The sequence below is a fragment of the Aulostomus chinensis genome, chromosome 13 (assembly GCF_037954235.1).
Source record: "Aulostomus chinensis isolate RoL2024-O1b breed Wild chromosome 13, RoL_Achi_v1.0, whole genome shotgun sequence".
Lineage (NCBI taxonomy): Eukaryota > Metazoa > Chordata > Actinopteri > Syngnathiformes > Aulostomidae > Aulostomus > Aulostomus chinensis.
The window spans coordinates 3,575,984-3,596,818 of NC_141332.1; the positions used below are offsets into that span (position 1 = coordinate 3,575,984).

Here is a 20,835-nt window from a genome sequence, read left to right on the forward strand (position 1 = left end):
CCTCTCCCTGCTCTAAAACAGTAAGCGGAAGCAGCCCAACTTCCAGTGCAGTAATACTGATTTAGAGCAATTGATTTCCTGTGGGTAATATCAGTCAGAGATAACGGAGCCAGCTGGAAAGTAAGCAGCATGGCAGGCAAACCAGCAGCTACTGAATGTTGAGCCAGTATCAGGGTTCTCACGGTACTGGTATTGATATCAGATCAACTCGAGCTTTCACAAGGTTTTGCTCAAGAATATTTGATCCAGGACGTTTGAATACATGAGTCCGACTTTAGTGAAGTCTGCAACAGTACGAAGCAGCTCCCTGTCATTTCTTGTGCTGTATCACAGTCAACTGTAACCCTTCCAACCAGGCACCTCATTTGCTGTCGAGAGGTTGATTGGATGCACAGTGATAAGAGCAGTATTTTTTTTTTTAAATAGTCAAAGTCACCAAAGCACATTCTTACACACGGTCTTTGGTTGTGAATATTCTCCAAAACAACTGAAGTGACTCACACACATCCTCCCTTTCCTTCCCTTGACACATTCCAGAGGCAAAGCAACAGAGAGGGAGAATCTGGTAGGGATACATGTTTGTCCAGGCTTCTCAGCAACAACTGCTGCACCGCTGCTCTGTGGGTGTAATTTATGCAGCACTGACAAACTCCAAAGTCGATTCTTCGCTAGAGAGCAGCAGAGCATGAACGGCATCACCACACATGCAAGACACATATGTTCTCACAGTCATTCAAAAATATGTATTTTATTCAAGGATAAGAAAAAAATAGAAGTAGAATAGAAAAATATCTTAAGTTAATAAATACATTTTTTATACAAATACAGATTTAGAAACATGTGTACAAGAGTGAACTAAGGAGACGTTATCTTATTTGATGTTATTCCAGGCAATTTGTTATTTAATTTACATTCATTTTTACTTCTTTACTACTTCTTTTTTTAACATTAGCTTAGTCCCCCTTTCTAAACCAAACAGCCTGATTGTGTGTGTGTGTGTGTGTGTGTGTGTGTGTGTGTGTGTGTGTGTGTGTGTGTGCGCGCGCGCGTGCGCGCGCGTGTTCAGGGTTCAGACTTGGAGAGACACTGCAGTCCCGGGAGCCTCCAGCGCCGAGTGCTGCTGTGGATCCTCAGGTCCAACCATTCCTGCTGAGAAGCACCCAGAGCCACACTGGGAGCCCAGAAGAAAGACCACAGTTCTACAGTTACCTTTGTACACTAAAAACACAGAACCTGTGTGGTACTTGAGAACACTTGTACCTCTGGGTATATCAATAGCCAAACTGTACCTGGGAGCAAGGTAGGGCTCTCCTGGGGTGAAGGACGAGATGTCAGTGACGGAGGGGTTGGACTGAGTCATGTCATCGCCCTCCATACTCCTCAGGTTGGTTATGCTGCTCCCCACTGCTGCATTGAAGCTGTTTCTGCTGCTCTTTGAAGGACCTGGACAGTTACACATCTAAGTTATTCGCAGAAAAATGTTATAAAAATGTCAGTAGCGATGCAGGTAAATCCATGATTTTCATCCAGCTTTCAAAATGTTTCCAATTCTGCAGTTTCTCTTAAAAGAGGACAGCATGGGATCCAATTTTTGTACAAGCCGACAGGGAGCGTCCTTGTTTGAGCATTTACTGTAAAATAAAGGATCAAGGTGAGAGGGAGACTGAAGTAAAAAGTGGAAGATGGCGCTATGCTCTGATAGGACAAAAGTTGTTGGAGTTCACGTCAGTAAAAAAACAAACAAAACAAAAACAATTGCAGTATATAAACTGTACCAGTTTAATGAAATCCACACTGACTCTGAAACGAGGGAATCGGAGGTTCAACAACGAGAACGTATTTCCACGCATCAGAGCTCAGAGCTGTGTTACTCTATGAACCGTTCTGAGATGGGTGAGTCCTCCCAAAGGTCAGAGGGAGATGTCTCTGGGGAGTCAGTAAAGACATGTGGCTGGAGCTGGTGACATGGGGGTCAGCTGTTTCACGGACCCAACAGTTTCCCCCACCTATGGTGTACCTATTTTGAAGGATTATTTAATGTGATTATGCTCTTGACTGGGACGTGGTACATTGACCGCTGCACTACTCACAGCAGCGTGTGAATGGCTCCCAGGCTCTCGGCTGCAGATATGGTTTGACTTGCGGCTGCTGAAGTAAGCACAGTACTGCTGAGTCCACCTGCTGAAAAACCCTGAGTAGAAAGAAAGAGAGAGAGCGGTGTTGCCCAACTGTTTCCCAAAACTGCTTTGGAGCATGAGTGTGCAACAGAGGAAAAACGTTCTCAAACATGTGACTGATGTAACAGTGTTTTGTTCAAATACCACTCCCATCGCTAAGTTGTAGGCTGCATTTGCATCATCGATTCATTAAGAAGTCTTGTGATGATGAACTAAAAAGACCCTCACACCCTGAAGCCCTGATGACACGAGGTGATGTTGATCGTGAGCAGTTACAGTTGAAGTCAAGATGAGACGGAGAAAAGCTACCTGAGGCTGAGTAGCCGTTGGTGGAGTTCGTCCGGCAGACCAGACCTATCTGACTGGATCAAGTCTCTGATGGAATCAAAGTCCTGCTTCAGCTGGAGAGCTCCCTGCACACTAACCAACAACAAGACAACGTGCATTTACATATTCACTTATTACGTCTGCAGAGACAGAGAGCCTTGTTTCTCATATAGGTGTTGTAGACTTTGCTCCATAGTGCTGTAAATAAATCAGCCATCCAAGACTTCATGCCAAAAGCATGAAACTCCCTAGCAGCAACACACACACACACACACACACACACACACACACACACACACACACACACACACACACACACACACCTCTATTTGAGAGGTAGCAGCAGTTGAAATGACGAGCTAATGATCAGTATATGTACCTGAACTTGATCCTGTTCTTCAGGATGTGCTCCATCCATGCCTCCATGAACGCCGTCACTGTTACACTCAGTGCTTGGATGCGGGCATCGTCAGACAGAGGTGCCACACCCTCTAAAACCTGACCAATCACAGACTGAGCTGCCAGAGACGCATACTCACTGGGATTGCTGGGAAAACCTGCGTATCGGTAGAGAGAGAACAAGTCCAATCTACTGATTCACAACTCTTTAAATTAGAGGTGAACATAAAAAGAAAGACACGGCAAAAAATGTATATCAAGTAAAAGGAAAAAAAATCAGAGTCTCAGGAAAGCCACAAGTCCATGTCCACAGTCTAGGTTCAGCTGTGCCAGATTCACTTTGGTTTCTAGTCTGGAAAGCAAGAAGCTACAGCAGGAGATGTAGTGGTAAGTCACACGTTCTGAAATAGATCTCTGGTGTAGATAACAAGATCACGTAGAGGTCTAAATCACAGGGGGGCCAGTGTCAACACTGAATACCAGAGGCGCGTCCTAGCATGAGAGGAGAAGCAGGAAGCAGGATTAGAAGGTTAGTGAGGTAACCAGTGTCAGCTAGGGTTTCTGTACACGAAGGAGGCTGAGAATTCAGTGAGGTTGAGTATATCACCACCGTAACATCCACTGCAGATCTAACCCCCTCCAGAGCAGGTTAAGACATGGGATAAGAGGTCAAAACCTTAATACCATCTCTGTATTAGTCCATCTGTACTTTATTATCTGAAGACCAGTCAGAGTTCAGTACCTGTCCTCAGCCTCCAGTGTACAGCAGAGGGCATGGTTTGCTCAAAGATCTCCCCTGACATCCTCTTACAGCCACTGGAAAAGGTCTTCAGCACCAGAGAAGAGAACGTCTGATCAACAGAAGACAGACATCACGACTAAAAGACTTGCTGTCCTAATGCAGTTATTATCTGACACTCAAAAAAGCAACGTCTTTTAAACGTGCTTCAAACTGGTTACATTTAATGATTAGTACATAAGTATTTCTTACTTTTAAAAAATTACAGGTTAAAGGTCAAACGCTGCTGATCTGTTCACCTCCTCTCATCAACGCCAATCTCAGTATTTTGGAACTGTGTGTTAGTTTAATCGCTTTGCCGGAGCAAACTTGGGAGGCTTTAATACAGTAATGGCTCCACTCTGCCTCAATAATCTGAAATAATCTAAACACACTTAAAACCTCAGTCTCGTGAGGCATCAGGGGCATTTTTGTTGTTAGCATTTGGATATTTGTATGTCATTTCCAACTGTACATCAAAATTGTGCATTTACCAGTGTTGTTCTTGCTCTCACTGTATTCTCTGCCTGTTTTAGAGTAAACACATGCATAAAATCATGTGAAACCTTAGCCCCTCCCTCTGTCCATTACACTGTCTGGTTCACGGAAAGAACACGTCCACGTAGTGTTCATCTCTGTCTTGTGTGTATATTTGTCTGACAAAGACAATCTATAATAACAATAATAGTTTATAAATGAAGAGTCAGTCAATCACCTGCAGCTCGGACACTGCCCTGTCCAGTGCTCCCAGTTGCTGCCTGAGCAGAAGCTGGTTGTGGTTGTGAGAAGAGGTCTGATGGTCAAGGTCTGGGGTCACCATCAGGGACTTGGTCTGCAGCAGCGTCACATCTACAGACTCTCTCAGCACCTGCACAGACAACATGGTGATGCTGCTTTGGTTTCAGGAACAACTACCCAGTGTAGGGGCAGAGATGTTATCAGTGGTGGTCAGTGACACAGGATCAAGTCAGGTGCAGTCAAGTGTAACAGCGAAAAACATCAAAACCCTTATCTCACAAGGTTGCCTTGCTGTTTATCAACCTGCAGACGAACTTATGTTTAAAGCTTGGCTGTATAAAGAGAACTGGGTACTAGAACTGGAACTATTGAAGTTGCTCAGTGGCGCATGAAGCAAAAAAAAAAGTTCTGCTTCCAAGTTTGAGGGAAACACTAGTGGGCTGCACCATTGGCTTCAGGCGAACAGAGGACTAATGACTTCCACCAGCCGCCCCTTCTAACTTCCAATTTAACCCTCCAGTAAAACAGCAAACCTACTTTGAGGTCTCCTTGCGTGATGAGCAGGAACCTGTTGAGGCTCCAGGAGGAGAGGAACTGAAAGGCCTTTGACATGACCCAGACTGTGGACAGTTGCGCTGTGGCTAACACCAGGCTAGCTGTCTGTCTCTGGAGACTGAGTCTTGAGGGTACAATGCTAGAAGAGCCTGTGGAGAGAGAGTGGTCTGGTGACTGCTGCTACACGGATCAACCAGGAAGGTGATGTGCTTGATGAGTGTGTTTCTGTGGGTTCACCTAGGGTCCTACTGTTGGACAGAGATGACAGGAGAGGAGGAAACAGCTGCATGAAGAACTCTGTGGTAACAGACGTCATCACACGTCCATCAGGCTGAGAAGATGGCATCAGACACCTGCTACCTTGATTTCCATCTCTGAGACACTTGTCCTTCAACGCTGTGCCCAAACTTCTGCACACCACTGAAGGAAGACAGACAGATGGCAGGACAACAGATTACCTAGGAGTGTATGTGAATCCATGAGTCAGACACATATTTACACATACAGCCTCTAGGGACCACAGTAAGATAAATTAGCTGTGTAACAGGAGCTGAGAGTGCCAGGACAACATCACCCTCGGTGTTGAACCCCTGTTTTAAGGTTGGTGGAGTGCATCTGTTGTACTACAGAGCCACAATGATGACTGAAACTCCCACACCTTTATCCTCCATTGTCTTGAATCTATCTGGCTCTTTAGCTCCTACATGCTCCACTTATTTCACCTTCAACCCTTTAACGAACTTACTAGTTGTGTTTGTTGGCTATTTGAGGCAGAAAGGGCCATCTTTTTCTGGAAAACAGCTGCCTGCTGCATTCCAAAACCACACTATAAAAGCACCGGTGCCCCAGACTAAATATTGATGACAGTCACTTCAAGGTTTATTTACATTTCTATAACACATATAATGCAAAATATAAGTGCAATAATGTTATGGTCTCATAATCAAGGTTTTATGATCTTAATCTAATATTATATGTAGCGTGTATGTGTGTGTGTGTGCGCACACGCGTGTATAAATATATATACTCACCAAAATCCCAATAAGAATTCGCTGTGCTCACTAACAGGTACTGACTGAAGTCCTCCAGCATGGTTCTGCACTCCTTTGGAAACTGATCTGCATGAATGAAAGACAGGAATGTCATGAAGACACAACAGTGACAGCCATCTTACAGAGTGAAGTGAGAAATTCAGTCTCCCGGCGTTGCTTCAACTAACTTCCACACACTTGCTGTCTTCTTACCCATCTTGGACGCTTGGCTGAGGGTATGCAAGACCTGGAACCTCCTGTGGTTGTCATGCAGGTTGATGCTTCCTGTCAAGTGTCCTTCTTGTGGCGCATGCAGCTGCAGCCACAGGGCTTGGCTGCAGTGAGCCCACAGCAGGCGGCGGTACTGTGCCAACAGCTCATCAAACACCAGCGTCTGACCGAGGTCCAACCACTGCACAGAGCGAGGCCTCCGAACGCTGTCTGGCTCAGGGGAGACCCCCTCTCCTCCCATATTCTCCTCACACTCAGGGTCTCCCTCCCTCCCAAAGCCTGAGCTGAGGCACACAAACAGTCTGTCGTTATCTCAGACGCCCCTGTGATATGTGAAGAGCAACGAAGCGCGAGCTGAATATGCCAACACACAGTCAACCAAAGCAGTCAGTGTAAACATTTCTTGTCACATCTACAGCTTCATCACACTTCCACTACACATTGTATTGCATGTTGAGATTTAGATATCGGACTTTTCATGCTTCAATGTCTGTGACTGGATTTCAGACTGAATTGCTCACATTAAAAGCACTCAGTTCAGACTGAACGCAGAGTGGAAGCAAAGTTAAATGAACGGTGGGACTAACAACATGTTCAGAGTGTTTGATGCATTTAAAGAGAGGCCCACTGACCCGTAAATAACCGAGATATTACCTGAGATCTTCTGCTGGCCTGGTGGTTTTTTCCAACTTGGCCCATTCCTGCTGACTGGCATCCGTATTGTGCTCCTTGGTCCTTTGGTTCACTTCTGTTCTCAGTCTATTCAGCGCCACCGTCCTTCTGTTTGGAGATGACACACCTGTTGCTGTTGTATGTGGGAGCAGTTGAGCGGCTAGCACCTCTAGTGAGGATGCATTGGAAACCAGAGGAGCCAGCAGGTCATTGGAGGAAAGGAGAACTTGAATAAGAAGCTCGATTGTGCACTGGTACTGTTGGCCAAACCCTGACAGAGGGAGGGGGGAGACATGGTGGGAGCAGGTTGAAGGGGGTGACTCATTCTGCAGATCACAGTGTTCTAAACTGGTCCCTCTGTCTAAATTTGACTGGACTGAGTTCAAAGCCTCCACACTGGTCTGGACTAGACCAATGTGGGATGCACCTGTTTGGCATTGGGTGGGAATGCTGATGTGTTCTTTGTTAGTCAAATCAGTTCTATGCTGGGCAGAGGGGGGCTTGGCTAAGGCAGGAAAGTGCTTTTCCAAGATGGTAGTGTCCAGGTGATGGTCTTTGATGTGAGCAGAAGGAATTTTATGGCAGGTGTGATGAGCAGGTGACCACAGGAGATGGAGAGGATGAATAGGGCAGAAAGCATGAGAGACACCCTGCAGCTGCTCCCAGGTCCACGGAGACATCAGAGGGAAAGTCCTAAAGTTACCCTGACCCGTGGGGGCCTCGTGGTTGGTGCGGAATGTACAGGTGCAATAGTTGGGCTGAGACGCCCAAGAGTGCAGCTGCCTTGCTGCCTTGTCTGCATGATGCACTGCAAACATTTTCATCAGGTCTTTGACTGAGAGGGCAGTGGGGTGAAGTCCTTGTCTGTCAGCGAACAAACACACCTGCTGTAAAACTGCAGTCCTCCGCTGGGTGGTGCTGTGCTGGGCCCTCTGCTCCTCCACCACCTGGTTATACAGTTCTGTCGAAGCTAAAACATCCTCCAGCACGTCTCTAGGTATACTGTCTAATTCCATCTGGGCTACAGCAGACAAAACAACATGCACATAACGTTCCATCAAAACTAACGCCTGCAGACTCAGGAGGTCCAGAGTCTGTCTGACCTCTGTCAGCAGCCTTGTGCGCTGGACCAGAACAAGTCTGAGATAGTGGTCCGACTGGACTTTGGAGGACAGACATGACCAGTGACTGAGATGAACCCGGAGCTCCTGACACAGTGAAGACAGATCAACCCTGAATGAAGACCAGCAGGACGGGTTCTGGGGAGGAGAAGAAGCACCAGTGTTCAAGTAGTTAAGTACAACAGAGATTCAGCGCTGATTCCAAAATTGCACTTTTAAATGTATACATGCAGTTTGAATGTTAGTAATAAAGATTACACAAACTGTACTAAAGTACTTTAGCACTTGTAACAGCTGATGTCTGATCTTTCTTGAGCAACAGATGTTATCCCACTCCAGCTTCAGATTACACTACAGGGGAATCTATTCATATCACAGAGTGTTCACAGAGGTTTCTGAGCTGTTGGGAACATCCTGAGTTTGGCCCTCACCTGCTTCACTGTCAGGTGAGACTGGTCCTCCAGCAGCTGTCTCACTCTGGATATGTATGCCGCCATTAAGTGAGCCCTCCTTGTGTACTCATGCATGAAGAGCAGCAGCGCCCGCTGTTCCAGAAGCCTCCACAGAGTTCTATAATGCTCATGCAGAAAGGGTGAGGAGGGCAGGAGGAGAACGCTGCCCTCTACTGGGAGGCCTTTTACACACACCTGGTCAAAGAGAGAGGGTGTGGCAAACAATGTCAGGACTTCGCTCCATAAATGATCTTCCAAAGCTCTACATACTCTTTAACACCATTTGTCAGTCCAGCAGCTCCTCCAACATCATGTTCAGGTCTGATGTTTGTTGTGGTCTCTGTATTTATCTGTTAATGTTCTCACTGGTTTCCTGATGTTTGGTTATGTTGTGCTAATAAAAGGTATAGCAAAAGTCCTGACATCTAAGAATCCCCACAGCAGGTCACAGAAAAAAAAAAATCATCCACTTCAACAGTAATCTTTGTAAAAGGAGCACGAACAATGAGCAGATCCCCTGGAACTCACCTGGGGAGACCCCGTCGGTACCGGGCCAAATTGTTGCCACTGTGGCGCTACAGCCAGAAGAGCTTGTTGCAAACGCAGCAGACGTGCGGAAGAGCGGGATACCAAGTTGTGAGTGACTACCAGGTTTCTCTCTTCTTCCTCCTCTTCATCTTGGCTGCGACCATGTAGCAGCCACTTCAGACTGGGGTTGAAGGTGCTTCTGAGTAAAGTCTCAGCGCGCTGCAGGGAGCGCGAGATGGACCTCTGTGGCCAGGAACCTGCAGGTGCACACATCCAACAATGAAAAGACCACCAAGTGTTCCTATGACCCATGTTTATACTTCTCAGAGAGAGACTTGTGAGAAGGTTTCAAAAAGCATGTTTGTCATTCCTAATACATAAAACCAAGCTGAGTTGAAATACTGTATCTGTCAGGACCAGAAGTGCATACACGTCGTACCATTTGTGGTCAGCTCCTCTGCCACTGAGCTAGGACTGCATCCCTTCTGAAAGACACAACGGGAAGATGTAAATATGAAATGAACATTCTGAATCTCAAGGTGTGATGTGTGTGTAGCTGCAGTAAAGGGGACCGTTTGCCTTTAAAAATCACCCCCAGGAGTTCAGGGTGATTCCAGACACGAAATTGTCTTTTTATGCCCCAAATGCATTGATGACCTCTATGCTGGTGATAGTCAAACACATCTTGTTTAGTCTAAAATGGAGAACGCCATCTTATCTAATGTTTCTGTTCTCGAGTTCAAGTATATAAGGGTCCTGTTCCTGAGTTGGAGAAAACTGGAAGATTCAAAACAATGATAACTGAAACAAAGTAGGTCTTAATTTCCATGCGAGGCCAAGTATCATCCAATCACAAGTGGTCACTGGAGACGCATCTTAATCCCAAGTGTGAATTTGATCTATAACTTGTGATCGCATCACACAGGAAGAAGCTTAATGACACGTCTGGCCAGAGCCGGTGAGACACAGGATGCTGCTACACTGAGCACCTGCCTGAGGAACACCTCCTTCACGACTACTGACAGGTAAAGTTTTGAGAGATTTAAATATCTGGCATTATTAGAACCACTCATACAAGGACCATCAGTGGACCCCAGCAATACACCCACCGAGTCTGACATTGAGCAGTTGTGGACAAAATCAAGTAACACACAAGTTTTTCTCTTTGTTGGACAGATATGGAAAACAACTGATGGGTTTGCGTAGTAAAAATGATAACATACATGTGCAGAGTTGTTTGGACAAGAAGAACCCACCTGATCCTCTTCAGCAGAGAAAAATTCTGGAGTCTCCCCATCTGAAAAAAGACAAACAATCTATTTGGCATTTCTATTGGGAAAAAAACAACCTTATAACAAGGACAATTTCAGAAACCTTGGGGTGAAGCCTCGGGGGGCTGTTTTACCTTTGGCAAGGTGACATTAACAAAATTATACCGAACACATACACTATCAGCAGCGTGGTGGTGCAGTGGTCACAGCAAGAAGGTTCTGGGTTCGAGTCCCGGCTCGAGCACAGGATCTTTCTGTGTGGAGTCTCCATGTTCTCCCTGTTCCTGCTGGGTTCTCTCTGGTACTCCAGCTTCCTCCACAGTCCATCAAGAGGGACCAGGTTAATCCAGACTCTAAATTGACTGTAGGTGTGACTGTGAGTGTGAATGGTTGTCTGTCTCTATGTGTTGGCCCTGTGATGGACTGGTGACCTGTCCAGGGTGAAGGCTGCTGGGATAGGCTCCACCCCCCGTGACCCTTAACAGGATACGCGGCAATGAAAATGGATGGACAATGGATGAATATACACTCTCTCTAGGCCTCTGGTGGAGCTTTAACAGGCGATGCAGCCAAGGAGGTTGAAACTTTATGAAGTTGCACATCCCCTTCAGTATCAGGTGACTATAGCTGCTGTGCAATCAATATATCTACACCATAAAACAAAACTTCACAATAATTGTTTGAGTTGTGTGTGTGTGTGTGTGTGTGTGTGTGTGTGTGTGTGTGTGTGTGTGTGTGTGTGTGTGTGTGTGTGTGTGTGTGTGTGTGTGTTTTGGTCACCTGCTGGTAGACCAGGCTTTCCACCCGGATCTCTCAGGATCTCTGAGCTGTTGTGATCCATCCCAGACCAGGGAGCTCAAACAGGAACAGGCAGCATGGAGGTTATGAGTCTTCCTGCTGCCTGAGGGAGAACAGCAGGAAGACGCAATTTAAGATGACCTGTGGTTTCCAGCTCAACACATCAGTGTCCAAACTGGACAACCTCGCTTCATGAAGGCACCATCAACCTGAGTGTTAGTTGAGCATTTGTTCTCATTTGTCTGACTTTATTTCGAAGACACTTCAAATTTCTAATTACGTGAAGAATGCTTATCTGGATCTGATTTTCAAGAGAACATCATCGCAAGTGTTTGCATCGCTGGACTGTGATATACTTCTATTACACTGTCCTGGATGCAGGAGTACTAGTACTTCGATGGGAAGACCGTCTCTGTTTGCTGACAAGTTTTAAAATGACGAACTGTGTAGTTTAATTCAGTAAAGTAAAAAAAAAACAACCTTAAGGTGTCACTGAACCAACATTTATTTCATTAACTTAAAGCCGCGAAAATCCCGGTTACATTGGGTCGACTTCGGGTACTATTTGATAAAAAAAGGATCATTTAATTTCACTAATTTAGGATCAAACACATGATAAAATGAGAACTCTTACAAGACATCAGAAACTGCGTCCCCGCGTCCAGCAAACCTGCATCCCGGCCAGGGGACCACGGTTAGCTCGCTGCTACATCTACCGGCTCTTAACCCGTCTTTTTATTCGTATTTAACTTCGTCCTCCACTGAAATGGCCGCCGAAAGCCTCGTATCTAATTACTGACGAACGCATTTTGTAAGGTCCACTTGTTAATCCACCGCTCACCATGGACGTGTTGGTAAAAATAGCCTCTGCTAGCGAGCCTGAAAACGCAGCAGGAGCAGCCAATCAGAGGACAGCATCTCTTGTTGTTATGGTAAAGGCTTCCGTACTTTCTTCTTCTTTACTAAAAGTAGCCTACGTTTGTGTACTTCGGTATTACTGCCCTCTTCTGGGGAGGGGGAGGCTAAACTGCCCGAATTGCTTTCCATCATGGCCCCTATATTCAGGAACGAATAATAATAATCATCATCATCATCATCGTCATCATCATCATCATCATCATAACATTATATTGTAGTTGTTTGTATCTTACGACAGTGTATTATAGTTTTATTGTCGTTTATTGTAGTTTCTTCTGTTTAATGCTCTGCAATTTTTTCCACTGCTACTTCAGTTTTTTTCTGCTACTGTAAAAATGCCAATTTCCTCACTGTGGGACGAATAAATGATTATCTTATAATAATAATCATCATCATCGTCATCATCATCATCATCATCATCATCATAACATTATATTGTAGTTGTTTGTATCTTACGACAGTGTATTATAGTTTTATTGTCGTTTATTGTAGTTTCTTCTGTTTATTGCTCTGCAATTTTTTCCACTGCTACTTCAGTTTTTTTCTGCTACTGTAAAAATGCCAATTTCCTCACTGTGGGACGAATAAATGATTATCTTATAATAATAATCATCATCATCATCATCATCATCATCATAATTAAGTATCTTCTGGCTCAGGCCCTAATAATAATAATAATAATAATAATAATAATAATAATAATAATAATAATAATAATAATAATAATAGGCAAGGCAATTTTATTTGTATAGCCCGTTTTCACCACCAGTTTGTCTCAAAGGGCTTCACATGGCATCATAACAACATCCTCTGTCCTTAGACCCTCACATCGACTGAGGAGAAACTCCATAGAAAACCTTTAACAGGGAAAAATCTGAGAGACCTCAGGGTGAGGAGGGGAGGAGGATCCCTCACCAGGAGGGACAGACGTGCAGGAGATGTTGATACAGACAAGAAAACAGTTTATAACACAGAATGTAGGAAACATGGAAATGTTAATAACAGCTGAAGAAGGAAGCTTCTGGTAGGGGAGGCAGGGAATAACAATAATAATAACAATAATATAACAATAATAACAATAATAATAACAATAATAATAATAATAATAATAATAATAATAATAATAATAATAATAATAATAGGCAAGGCAAGGCAATTTTATCTGTAGAGCCCGTTTTCACCACCAGTTTGTCTCCAGGCTTCACATGGCATCATAACAACATCCTCTGTCCTTAGACCCTCACATCGACTGAGGAAAAACTCCATAGAAACCCTTTAACAGGGAAAAATCTGAGAAACCTCAGGGTGAGGAGGGGAGGAGGATCCCTCACCAGGAGGGACAGACGTGCAGTAGATGTTGTTACAGACAAGAAAACAGTTTACAATGCAGAATGTGGGAAACATGGAAATGTTAATAACAGTTGAAGAAGGAAGCTCCTGGAAGGGGAGGCAGGGAATAACAACAACAACATCAACAATAATAATAATAATAATAATAATAATAATAATAATAATAATAATAATAATAATAACAACAACAATAATAATAATAATAGACACCGAAGGACCATGTATTAAAAATATATGTGCATTCAAAAATAAGATGAACACTGGAAGTATGATGACTTTACATTGATTTTATAACTTTTGTTCTCATTTTCCTCACAAGCGCCGACAGGCTGTGTTCGTTGTTTAGCGTCAAATAAAGAAAAAAAATACTGGCGGAATACCCGCCCCTTTCCGGTCACATGACCTTTAGGACAGTTTGATCCGCGCGTCTTCCACTGTTGGCGGGTGTCTTTCGAGAGCTATCCTGCGACAAAGTCTCTCAGTTGGCTACAGTTCACGGTTCCTGGCTGCTCACCGTCAATAAAATGTCCGACTGGGTCAAAAGCAGACGACGCGACGTTTACAGCAGCGAGCACGACGATAGGTGAGTTTTGTAGTTCTAACTAACAAGCTAGTGGCCCTAAAACATCGTTTTTACAAGCTTCCATTGTGCCTTTGTCCGCTTAATAGCGGGCACTAACATTACGCTTCCCAAATACTTTGTCATTGGCACTTTATTGTTGATGACAGTAAGAAATGTGGCCGCACTACTTAACCATGTAACAGTAGATTACGCGGTATGAGTTGTGATGCAACGTCGCCAGTATGCAGCTGCTTCATGCGTTAGCTAGCTAGCCTTTCAGACTCCAGTTACACGAAGCTGCCCAGCACCAGTTAATGTGTCCTGGTTTATAAGCTTGGGGGGGGGGGGGGGGGGTCTTTGTGATGTTGGGTCATTTTCTGCACCTCAGTTCTTCCGCTGGTTTTGTGGAGAAGAGGCGGTAATCAGGGCTTGTGGAAGTTGACAAGTTTTCTGTAGAACGTTAGCACGCGAAGAGAGGAGCAGGAAAGCCAGGTGGGAATTTACCGTAGTTCGGAGCAGAGCTAACTACGTTGCTTGAGTGTGGACGGAGCAACGGTGGAATGGACACCGCAAGCCCCCAAACATGGCCGGACGGACGAACCCAACAGATGGTCCGGACAATCGGAAGTAGCGAGTTAATGGCGGGAGAAAAAATTAGAAGAGGGCGTTCTTTTATGTTGAGCAGAACTTCGCGCCCTCTGAATTAATGTGTGGATAGTTTACAGCGGCGATTTGTGACGTGTGCGACCATAAATTACGATGTAATAAACCTTCATTCTTTACAAAGAAACGGAGAGGGACACGAACTTAAATTCACTGTCCCCGCAGAGTGTTTCGTGTGGATGGTGTCCTCATGCATTCAATCATATGAGGCAGGGGGACAAAAATAGGACACACTGGAGAGACCATGCCTCTCAGCTGACCAGGGGACGCCTTGGGATCCCCGTGAAGAGCAGGAGGAAGTAGCCGGGGAGAGGGAAGTCCGGGCTTCTCTGCTTTGGCTGCTGCCCCCGACCGGACCGGATAAGCGGAAGAAGATGGATGGATGATTTAAATAGCACTTGAATGTAGAGACTGATTAATACTGCTCAGTTTGTGAGTGATCGCACTGTGCGTGATTTAAGAAAAGTTAGTTATCTCAAAATGTCCTTGGTTGAATAAAGTTTAGAATGTAGGGACTAAATCTGGCAACGCAAATCTGAAGAAGACGGACTTTAGTCAACATCAGTATTCCGTTCAAGATTTTTGTGGCAAGCTAGGATAAAAATACTTGTGTATGAACAGCTTCTGTTGAAGCGTGTGTAACAAGATGCTTTCGTTTTAGTTATTATCCAGCACTCCTCACTGATAAATGAAACCAGAACTCACAGCGGAGTGTTTTGCTTTTCATTCACCTGTCGGGCGGCTGATGAGTGTGTGTCTCACTGGAAGTCTCACTGCTCTGGGAGAACACTGGTGATCGTGATCCTGTGAGTTAATGTTGCGCCCTCTGTGCTAAACTGATGTGGTCAGAGGTGTGAACTTGCATCGTTACAGAGTATTAAATTTAAACAATTTTAATTAATTGAATGGGTTTTGTTTGTTTTTTGGTTGTTGGGGCCTGCCTGCACTGATTTCTGTGGATTCTGATTTTTCTGGTCAAACAAGTATACAATCTTTAAAAAAAAAAAAAAAAAAACTTTCTTTCAATTTACAAGTTGCAGGTTTTTGTTGTCGTTGCTCACAACGCTGAGCTTCTACACTGATCCTGAATTTACCCGGCGTACGGCGGTACTGTCTTCTGACTGCGGCACCAATCGCGTCGGTCCTCACACAGCTGCACGCCAGCTTCATTGACTTGCTCGGATTCTGCTGGTTTGGTCGTTGGCTCTTGGTTTATGTGTTTCGCCTATCAGAACGAAGAGGACAAATATAACCAGGGACTCTACGTGTTTATATTGTGTCCTCTGAGGTCAGTTTCTGTCTATTGCTTGTTTGTATGTTGAGGTTTTAAGTTGTGGCTGTTTTTCTTGCCTGTTAAGGAGCCAGGGGCCTTCGCGGTGGTCCCACTGCAGGAAAAGAGGAATTGATGGAAGCCCGCGGTCCAGCCGAGATCGTGGTGATCGAGAGGACGATGGCAGACACAGTGAGAGGAGACACAGACAGTCGGCGAGCAGACACGAGAGGTAAGAGGACGCGCACCTGCGTAGAGGTCTCCCGACTGTCTGCATCAACTCTCAGCAGTACACACCTGGATTCACACTGGTAACTGTGTTAACTGGGTGTGTTCGTGTGGTGTTTCCTCTCCAGTTTCACCACTCCTGAGAGCAGAGGCCCAGTGTCTCGCTGTGGGAGACCGACCGACTGGGGCAGCCTGGTGGAGGAGGATGAGAGGAGTCTCCACAGTGACATGCAGCGGTAACCCAACTTCTGCTTAAACATGGGAAAGAGTTTCCACCATGATTTCAACTTAAAAATCTAAATCAGATGAACACATTATTAGCAACGTGGGGGGGCTATGATATCTGGTGGTGTCGCCTCATTATTAGACTTTATAAACACTGGACTGTAGGTCAGTGCCACTTGAACGTGTGTCCACCTAATTATCTAAATAACTACTGATTCTTCTTCTTTGACGCATGAATGTAAACTGGTCACTTTGTTGCCAGTTTCTGTACACTGCAGGACCCGTGCCTCTAAAAGGACACTCACTCTTTACTGACCTGCTGCATTTGCTGTCTGTCCAGCTACAGGAGGCGGATACTGGGTGGGGAGGTCACCCAAAGAGAGAGGAGGGCATCCTCTGGTTCTTCTGGCAGGTATGTGGATCTTTGTTTCATTCTGACCGTCAAACTCCAATCATCCATTTGTTGATGAACCACAGGCTGATCTGTCACATGGGTCAGCGACGTGTCCATAAAAATGTCCTGCTGTAAACCCCTGACTGTTACCTTGAACCTTTTGACCGTCCGTGTTGGCTGAGTATTTATGGGAACCTGTCTTTCTGCTGCAGCTGTGACTCAAAAGAGGGAGACAACATAGAGACCGACGAGGCTGTGTTGCTACGGCGACAGAAACAGATCAACTACGGCAAGAACACGCTGGCCTATGACCGATACATCAGAGAAGTTCCTAAGTAGGTCCACACAAACATTAAGACAACCTCTCAGTCAGTGCCAGGGAGTTCAGAGGAAACGAGTGGGACGTTAACGTCACAGCAGCGACCAGAGCTGATTTAGGAGGGTCGATGTGGACAGTTCTGTCTCGGATCTGCTTCCGCTTGTTTTAAAGACCAAGGCCTGACTGATTGATCCGCCAACTTTGACTTTCACGTGTATGGAGCAGCACAGAAATGAGACGTGAAACCAGTTGAATGTGCGCTTTGTTTGTGTAACCAGGTGAGATTGTTCTAATCTCGCGGTATTTTGCCGTAGATCTCGCGGTATTTCACTTGACCGATCAGTAGCGGGCTTGAGCGTGACGCCATCGGTCAAGCGACTAGCTCAAACTAGCAGGGAGCCATTCAGTCTGAGTAGGAGCGGTGGGAAGCAGCATTGGAAAGCTATGCAGGAGCCCTCTACTGAGCCAGAAGGGAACTGAGTGAACCCTTTGTTTTGAGGATTGTGCTACAAACTGGCAGGGTTGTTTGATGGCGAGCTAAATAAGGAGCCTACAGACTTCATCAACTTCATCCGTCCTGCCAAGTTGGTAGGGGGCTCCATTGTAGCCCAGAACTCTCCTTCACCCCACTGCATCCTCCATCCACTTTCCCCCCATACACAAACACACATGCACTCACACACCCCCCCCCCCTCCCCCCCAGACTGAACTTTTAAGGAAAAACCCAGACGTGAGTTAAAGGAACTGTGGGTCGGCTGTTTAAAGATTAAGGATATTTGATTCATTGTTTTGTGTATGGTTTGTACTGTATATATTTGTTCACCTTTTGCATTTCAAAAATATATGGTACCGTCAGACAAAAAGCAAGCTCTCCGTCTCTCGTTCACTCCCTCCTTGAGCGTACCATAGACTTCTGTTCTCTAGTCCACGTTTGCCTTTATAAATATACTCACAACCCCAATTAATCATAATAGAATTGCTACATTTGTCTCCACGGTGATGGGTTTTTGGTTAAACGTCTGATATGAAGTCCCAAAGTCCATAAACCTTCGGCCTTCCAGTTCCATCGTTTACACAAACCTTTTGTTTCCAGGCATATGCGTCAGCCAGGTGTTCATCCAAAGACTCCTAATAAGTTCAGGAAGTACAGTCGTCGCTCATGGGACCAGCAGATCAAACTGTGGAAGGTCAAACTGCACACCTGGGACCCCCCAGCAGAGGCAGGCCAGGAAAACGCCCTTGATCATGTGTAAGAAAAGGCTCCAGACCAGGTTGTCTGAAGAACACTTCCAGTGTACGTTGTTCATCTTCGAGTTGTCTGTCCCTGCAGTGAGGAGCTGGACCTCGATGATGTGATGGACATTGAGTTGGACTTTCCTTCCTTGTCGGACTCCCAGAATCCTGCGGCCTCTCACGCCAGTCACAACCCTTCACTGGAAGTGAGTTGGATTCAGCTACATTTTTTATTTATTTATTAAAAAAAAAAATACTGCTTGTGAGTGTAGGGGCACAGTAGACTCAGAGTTGGACTAGGGACTAAAAAGACAAGTTACTACTTATTAAGAACTATGATTGTTCTTGAAATAGCACCATAACTGTCTCTCCATACAGAACTCCTGCATGTGATTTCAGATTCGATTCACCTTCACTTATTTCCAGTGAAATACACAGTTTGCACATGTGCAGTCTCTTCCTAATGAAAGTGCAGTATAGATCAGTGGCAGCGTCACCATTTGACCCATCCCACCTGCCCAGTGACTCCTGGATCAAACGGCAATCACAACCACAACAAGCTGTATTTACTAAAATGATCAAGGTGGCACCGGTCCCACACTGATGTCAGCGCGGTACTGAGTCAAATATCTGGACCCCTCATCTAAAAGAGATGTGTCCAGTGGCATTTATTTGATTTCCATGGTTTTGAACGACATGGCGTGTGTGAACGGGAGCTAACTGCTTGTAGGAAGCTAAAAAGCTCATTTCCCTTGATAATTTATAAGTTTAATGATAAAAGATGAGATAAACCTTTATCCATCCCTCAGTGGGGAAATTGTAAGTTACAGCAGCAGAAAGAGAAAAGTACAGCAGCAATAAATAGCAGAAACTACAATAAAACTATAATCCACGACCATCAACTACAATAAAGAGTAGCAGTGTAAGTGTTGGCTATAATATAACCAATGGAGTAGATGTATGTTGATTTGTTGGATTTTGTCTCACATTGTGAGGAAAGCAATATTTGAGTCAAGCTTTGTTGAATGACGTCCCTGTCCCTCTCACACAGGGAGGCTTCAATCTTGTTCATGAAACATTACCAATCCAACGTGAGAATCGGTTCTTGCACGTTCTCTTTAGTCCTGGGGACGAGGGGAGCCCTGCGAGCCCATGATGTAGTCACGAACAGTTCCCTCACCTGCACGTTGTTGCCAGGATACAGAACTGATTTCTTCTCTGACAGTCTGGTTTCAGTCCACAGGGAACAAGCTGCATAAATCTTTTAAACTCTTTTTTTGTTTGTTTGTTTTTAATTCGACCAGAGTAAATCCCTTCCATCATACTTGATACCATGCAGCACATATTTTTATGAAGTGCTGTAAAGTAAATGTCAGCCGTTGGAGCATAAACTAACCAATCTTTTGAAACAATTGCAAAGGCGTAGAAAGAACTTAACCCTTTAAATGGAATGGTTTATGGTTGTGCTGCTTGACATCTGAAGAGACTCTGGTTGACCTTTGCGATGCTGCTTGTGCTCTGATTCAGGATGACGACTGTTTGGGAACTCCAGTTAAAGTACCAAAGACAGAAACCACAGCAGATCCTGAGATGGCGTAGCTCATCGATCTCCCATGAAACGTCCAACCGCATATCAGAAGGCTCAGCCTACGACACCCCTCCCCATGTTAGTCTGGATGCCTCTGTTCCTGGTATCAGCTTCTCCGTGTCCCCCTGCACAGCTTCAGTGTCTGTCCCAGCTGGGTGCAACCTGTTTAGGATTCCCTTCTCCGTGGACTCGTGCTTCTACAAGGGCTGGGACCTTCTTCCACTTGGCTTATCTGCTCAGGGAGACTTGCTTAGTGGCAAGCTTTTATAACATGATCTTTAATTAAGCTTCAGCAAATGTAATTGGCTAAGATGTCGGTGTTGTCCAAAGCACTTGAAGCGCTGATGTGTGTCCCTGCAGAACACCCGCCACCCCTGCTTCTAACTGCTCTACTCTGTTCTACAACAATCGGAAACAGAAGCATCTCAGTGGTGGACAGGAGAGGCTACCAGACCAAAGTGCTTTCCTTTTTACTGGTTTAAGATTTTGTTTTCCACTTGTTAACAGTTATAAAGTGCTGAAAGACGTGACTTCAATTTGTTTGGGCTGTGATTAGTTTTACATGGGTTGTGTTTTTTAAGAATGGTATTGTTTTTCTTAATGTTGTTTCCTTCCTGATGAAGACTTTGAAATAAAAAAAACAAGCTTGAACATTGCATTGTGGCTTATGATGTGTGTGACAGTTGAATTTTGGTGGCACGTGGAGCATTTGATACGTTTCTGCGTCGTTTAATATCCAGTGTGGCAGCAAACCCTGAGGATTACTGCAGTTTAGTAAACATGACAATATTGAGACATGTACTTCATAATTAACTTGGTTGCATTGCAGTCAAATTGTTGAGGCTTTTTCCAGAAATTTCAGGTCAGATGTTTTCAATTCAAATTTAAATTTGTCATGAAATATGTATAAGTTCTTTTGGTTTGTTCTCTGAGTGCCAGGATTCTGATTCCTCTAGAATAGTCCTGTGTAACAAATAAATCCTACATTTTATCTTTGATTATTTTTC

General features: G+C 44.8%; 2 protein-coding genes across 9 annotated transcripts; one reads left to right on the forward strand and one right to left on the reverse strand.

Moving 5' to 3' along the window:
* Positions 1 to 799: 799 nt before the first annotated feature.
* Positions 800 to 11,944, reverse strand: ccdc142 (coiled-coil domain containing 142). 7 transcript variants are annotated; one of them, XM_086222490.1, is made up of 19 exons: positions 11,713 to 11,934; positions 11,061 to 11,181; positions 10,233 to 10,306; positions 9,449 to 9,494; positions 9,010 to 9,266; positions 8,461 to 8,676; positions 6,891 to 8,167; positions 6,219 to 6,520; positions 6,006 to 6,092; positions 5,212 to 5,394; positions 4,957 to 5,123; positions 4,397 to 4,549; positions 3,646 to 3,754; positions 2,884 to 3,061; positions 2,487 to 2,597; positions 2,091 to 2,191; positions 1,290 to 1,443; positions 1,049 to 1,171; positions 800 to 1,018 (listed from the first exon to the last, which is right to left on the reverse strand). In XM_086222490.1, the coding sequence occupies exons 2-18, from the start codon at positions 11,119 to 11,121 to the stop codon at positions 1,063 to 1,065; spliced, it is 3,585 nt and encodes a 1,194-aa protein (XP_086078616.1). In that variant the 5' UTR covers positions 11,122 to 11,181; positions 11,713 to 11,934; the 3' UTR covers positions 800 to 1,018; positions 1,049 to 1,062. The 7 variants fall into 7 exon arrangements, 6 of the variants coding, with proteins under 6 accessions (XP_086078616.1, XP_086078617.1, XP_086078619.1 ...); XM_086222491.1 differs by having other exon boundaries at positions 800 to 1,171; positions 11,920 to 11,944; XM_086222493.1 differs by having other exon boundaries at positions 800 to 1,171; positions 9,449 to 9,491; positions 10,266 to 10,306.
* Positions 11,945 to 13,738: 1,794 nt separating this feature from the next.
* Positions 13,739 to 20,482, forward strand: slbp (stem-loop histone mRNA binding protein). Of its 2 annotated transcripts, none has more exons than XM_086222496.1 (8): positions 13,739 to 13,929; positions 15,933 to 16,073; positions 16,198 to 16,305; positions 16,635 to 16,706; positions 16,901 to 17,023; positions 18,101 to 18,256; positions 18,338 to 18,446; positions 19,768 to 20,482. In XM_086222496.1, exons 1-8 carry the CDS (start codon positions 13,871 to 13,873, stop codon positions 19,837 to 19,839), a joined length of 840 nt encoding a protein of 279 aa, XP_086078622.1. In that variant the 5' UTR covers positions 13,739 to 13,870; the 3' UTR covers positions 19,840 to 20,482. The 2 variants fall into 2 exon arrangements, with proteins under 2 accessions (XP_086078622.1, XP_086078621.1); XM_086222495.1 differs by having other exon boundaries at positions 15,930 to 16,073; positions 19,768 to 20,480.
* Positions 20,483 to 20,835: the final 353 nt, after the last annotated feature.

Bases quoted from the DNA above. Each gene is read 5' to 3' on its own strand.
- ccdc142 (XM_086222491.1), bottom strand. From the start codon at position 11,121: ATGGATCACAACAGCTCAGAGATCCTGAGAGATCCGGGTGGAAAGCCT. The intron at 8,677-9,009 runs GTGAGTTCCAGG...CTCTTTGACCAG, and splicing joins TACCGACGGGGTCTCCCCAG to GTGTGTGTAAAAGGCCTCCC. The intron at 8,168-8,460 runs GTGAGGGCCAAA...TCTCCTCCCCAG, and splicing joins CTCACCTGACAGTGAAGCAG to AACCCGTCCTGCTGGTCTTC.
- slbp (XM_086222495.1), top strand. From the start codon at position 13,871: ATGTCCGACTGGGTCAAAAGCAGACGACGCGACGTTTACAGCAGCGAG. The intron at 16,707-16,900 runs GTATGTGGATCT...TTTCTGCTGCAG, and splicing joins TCCTCTGGTTCTTCTGGCAG to CTGTGACTCAAAAGAGGGAG. The intron at 18,447-19,767 runs GTGAGTTGGATT...GCTCTGATTCAG, and splicing joins GTCACAACCCTTCACTGGAA to GATGACGACTGTTTGGGAAC.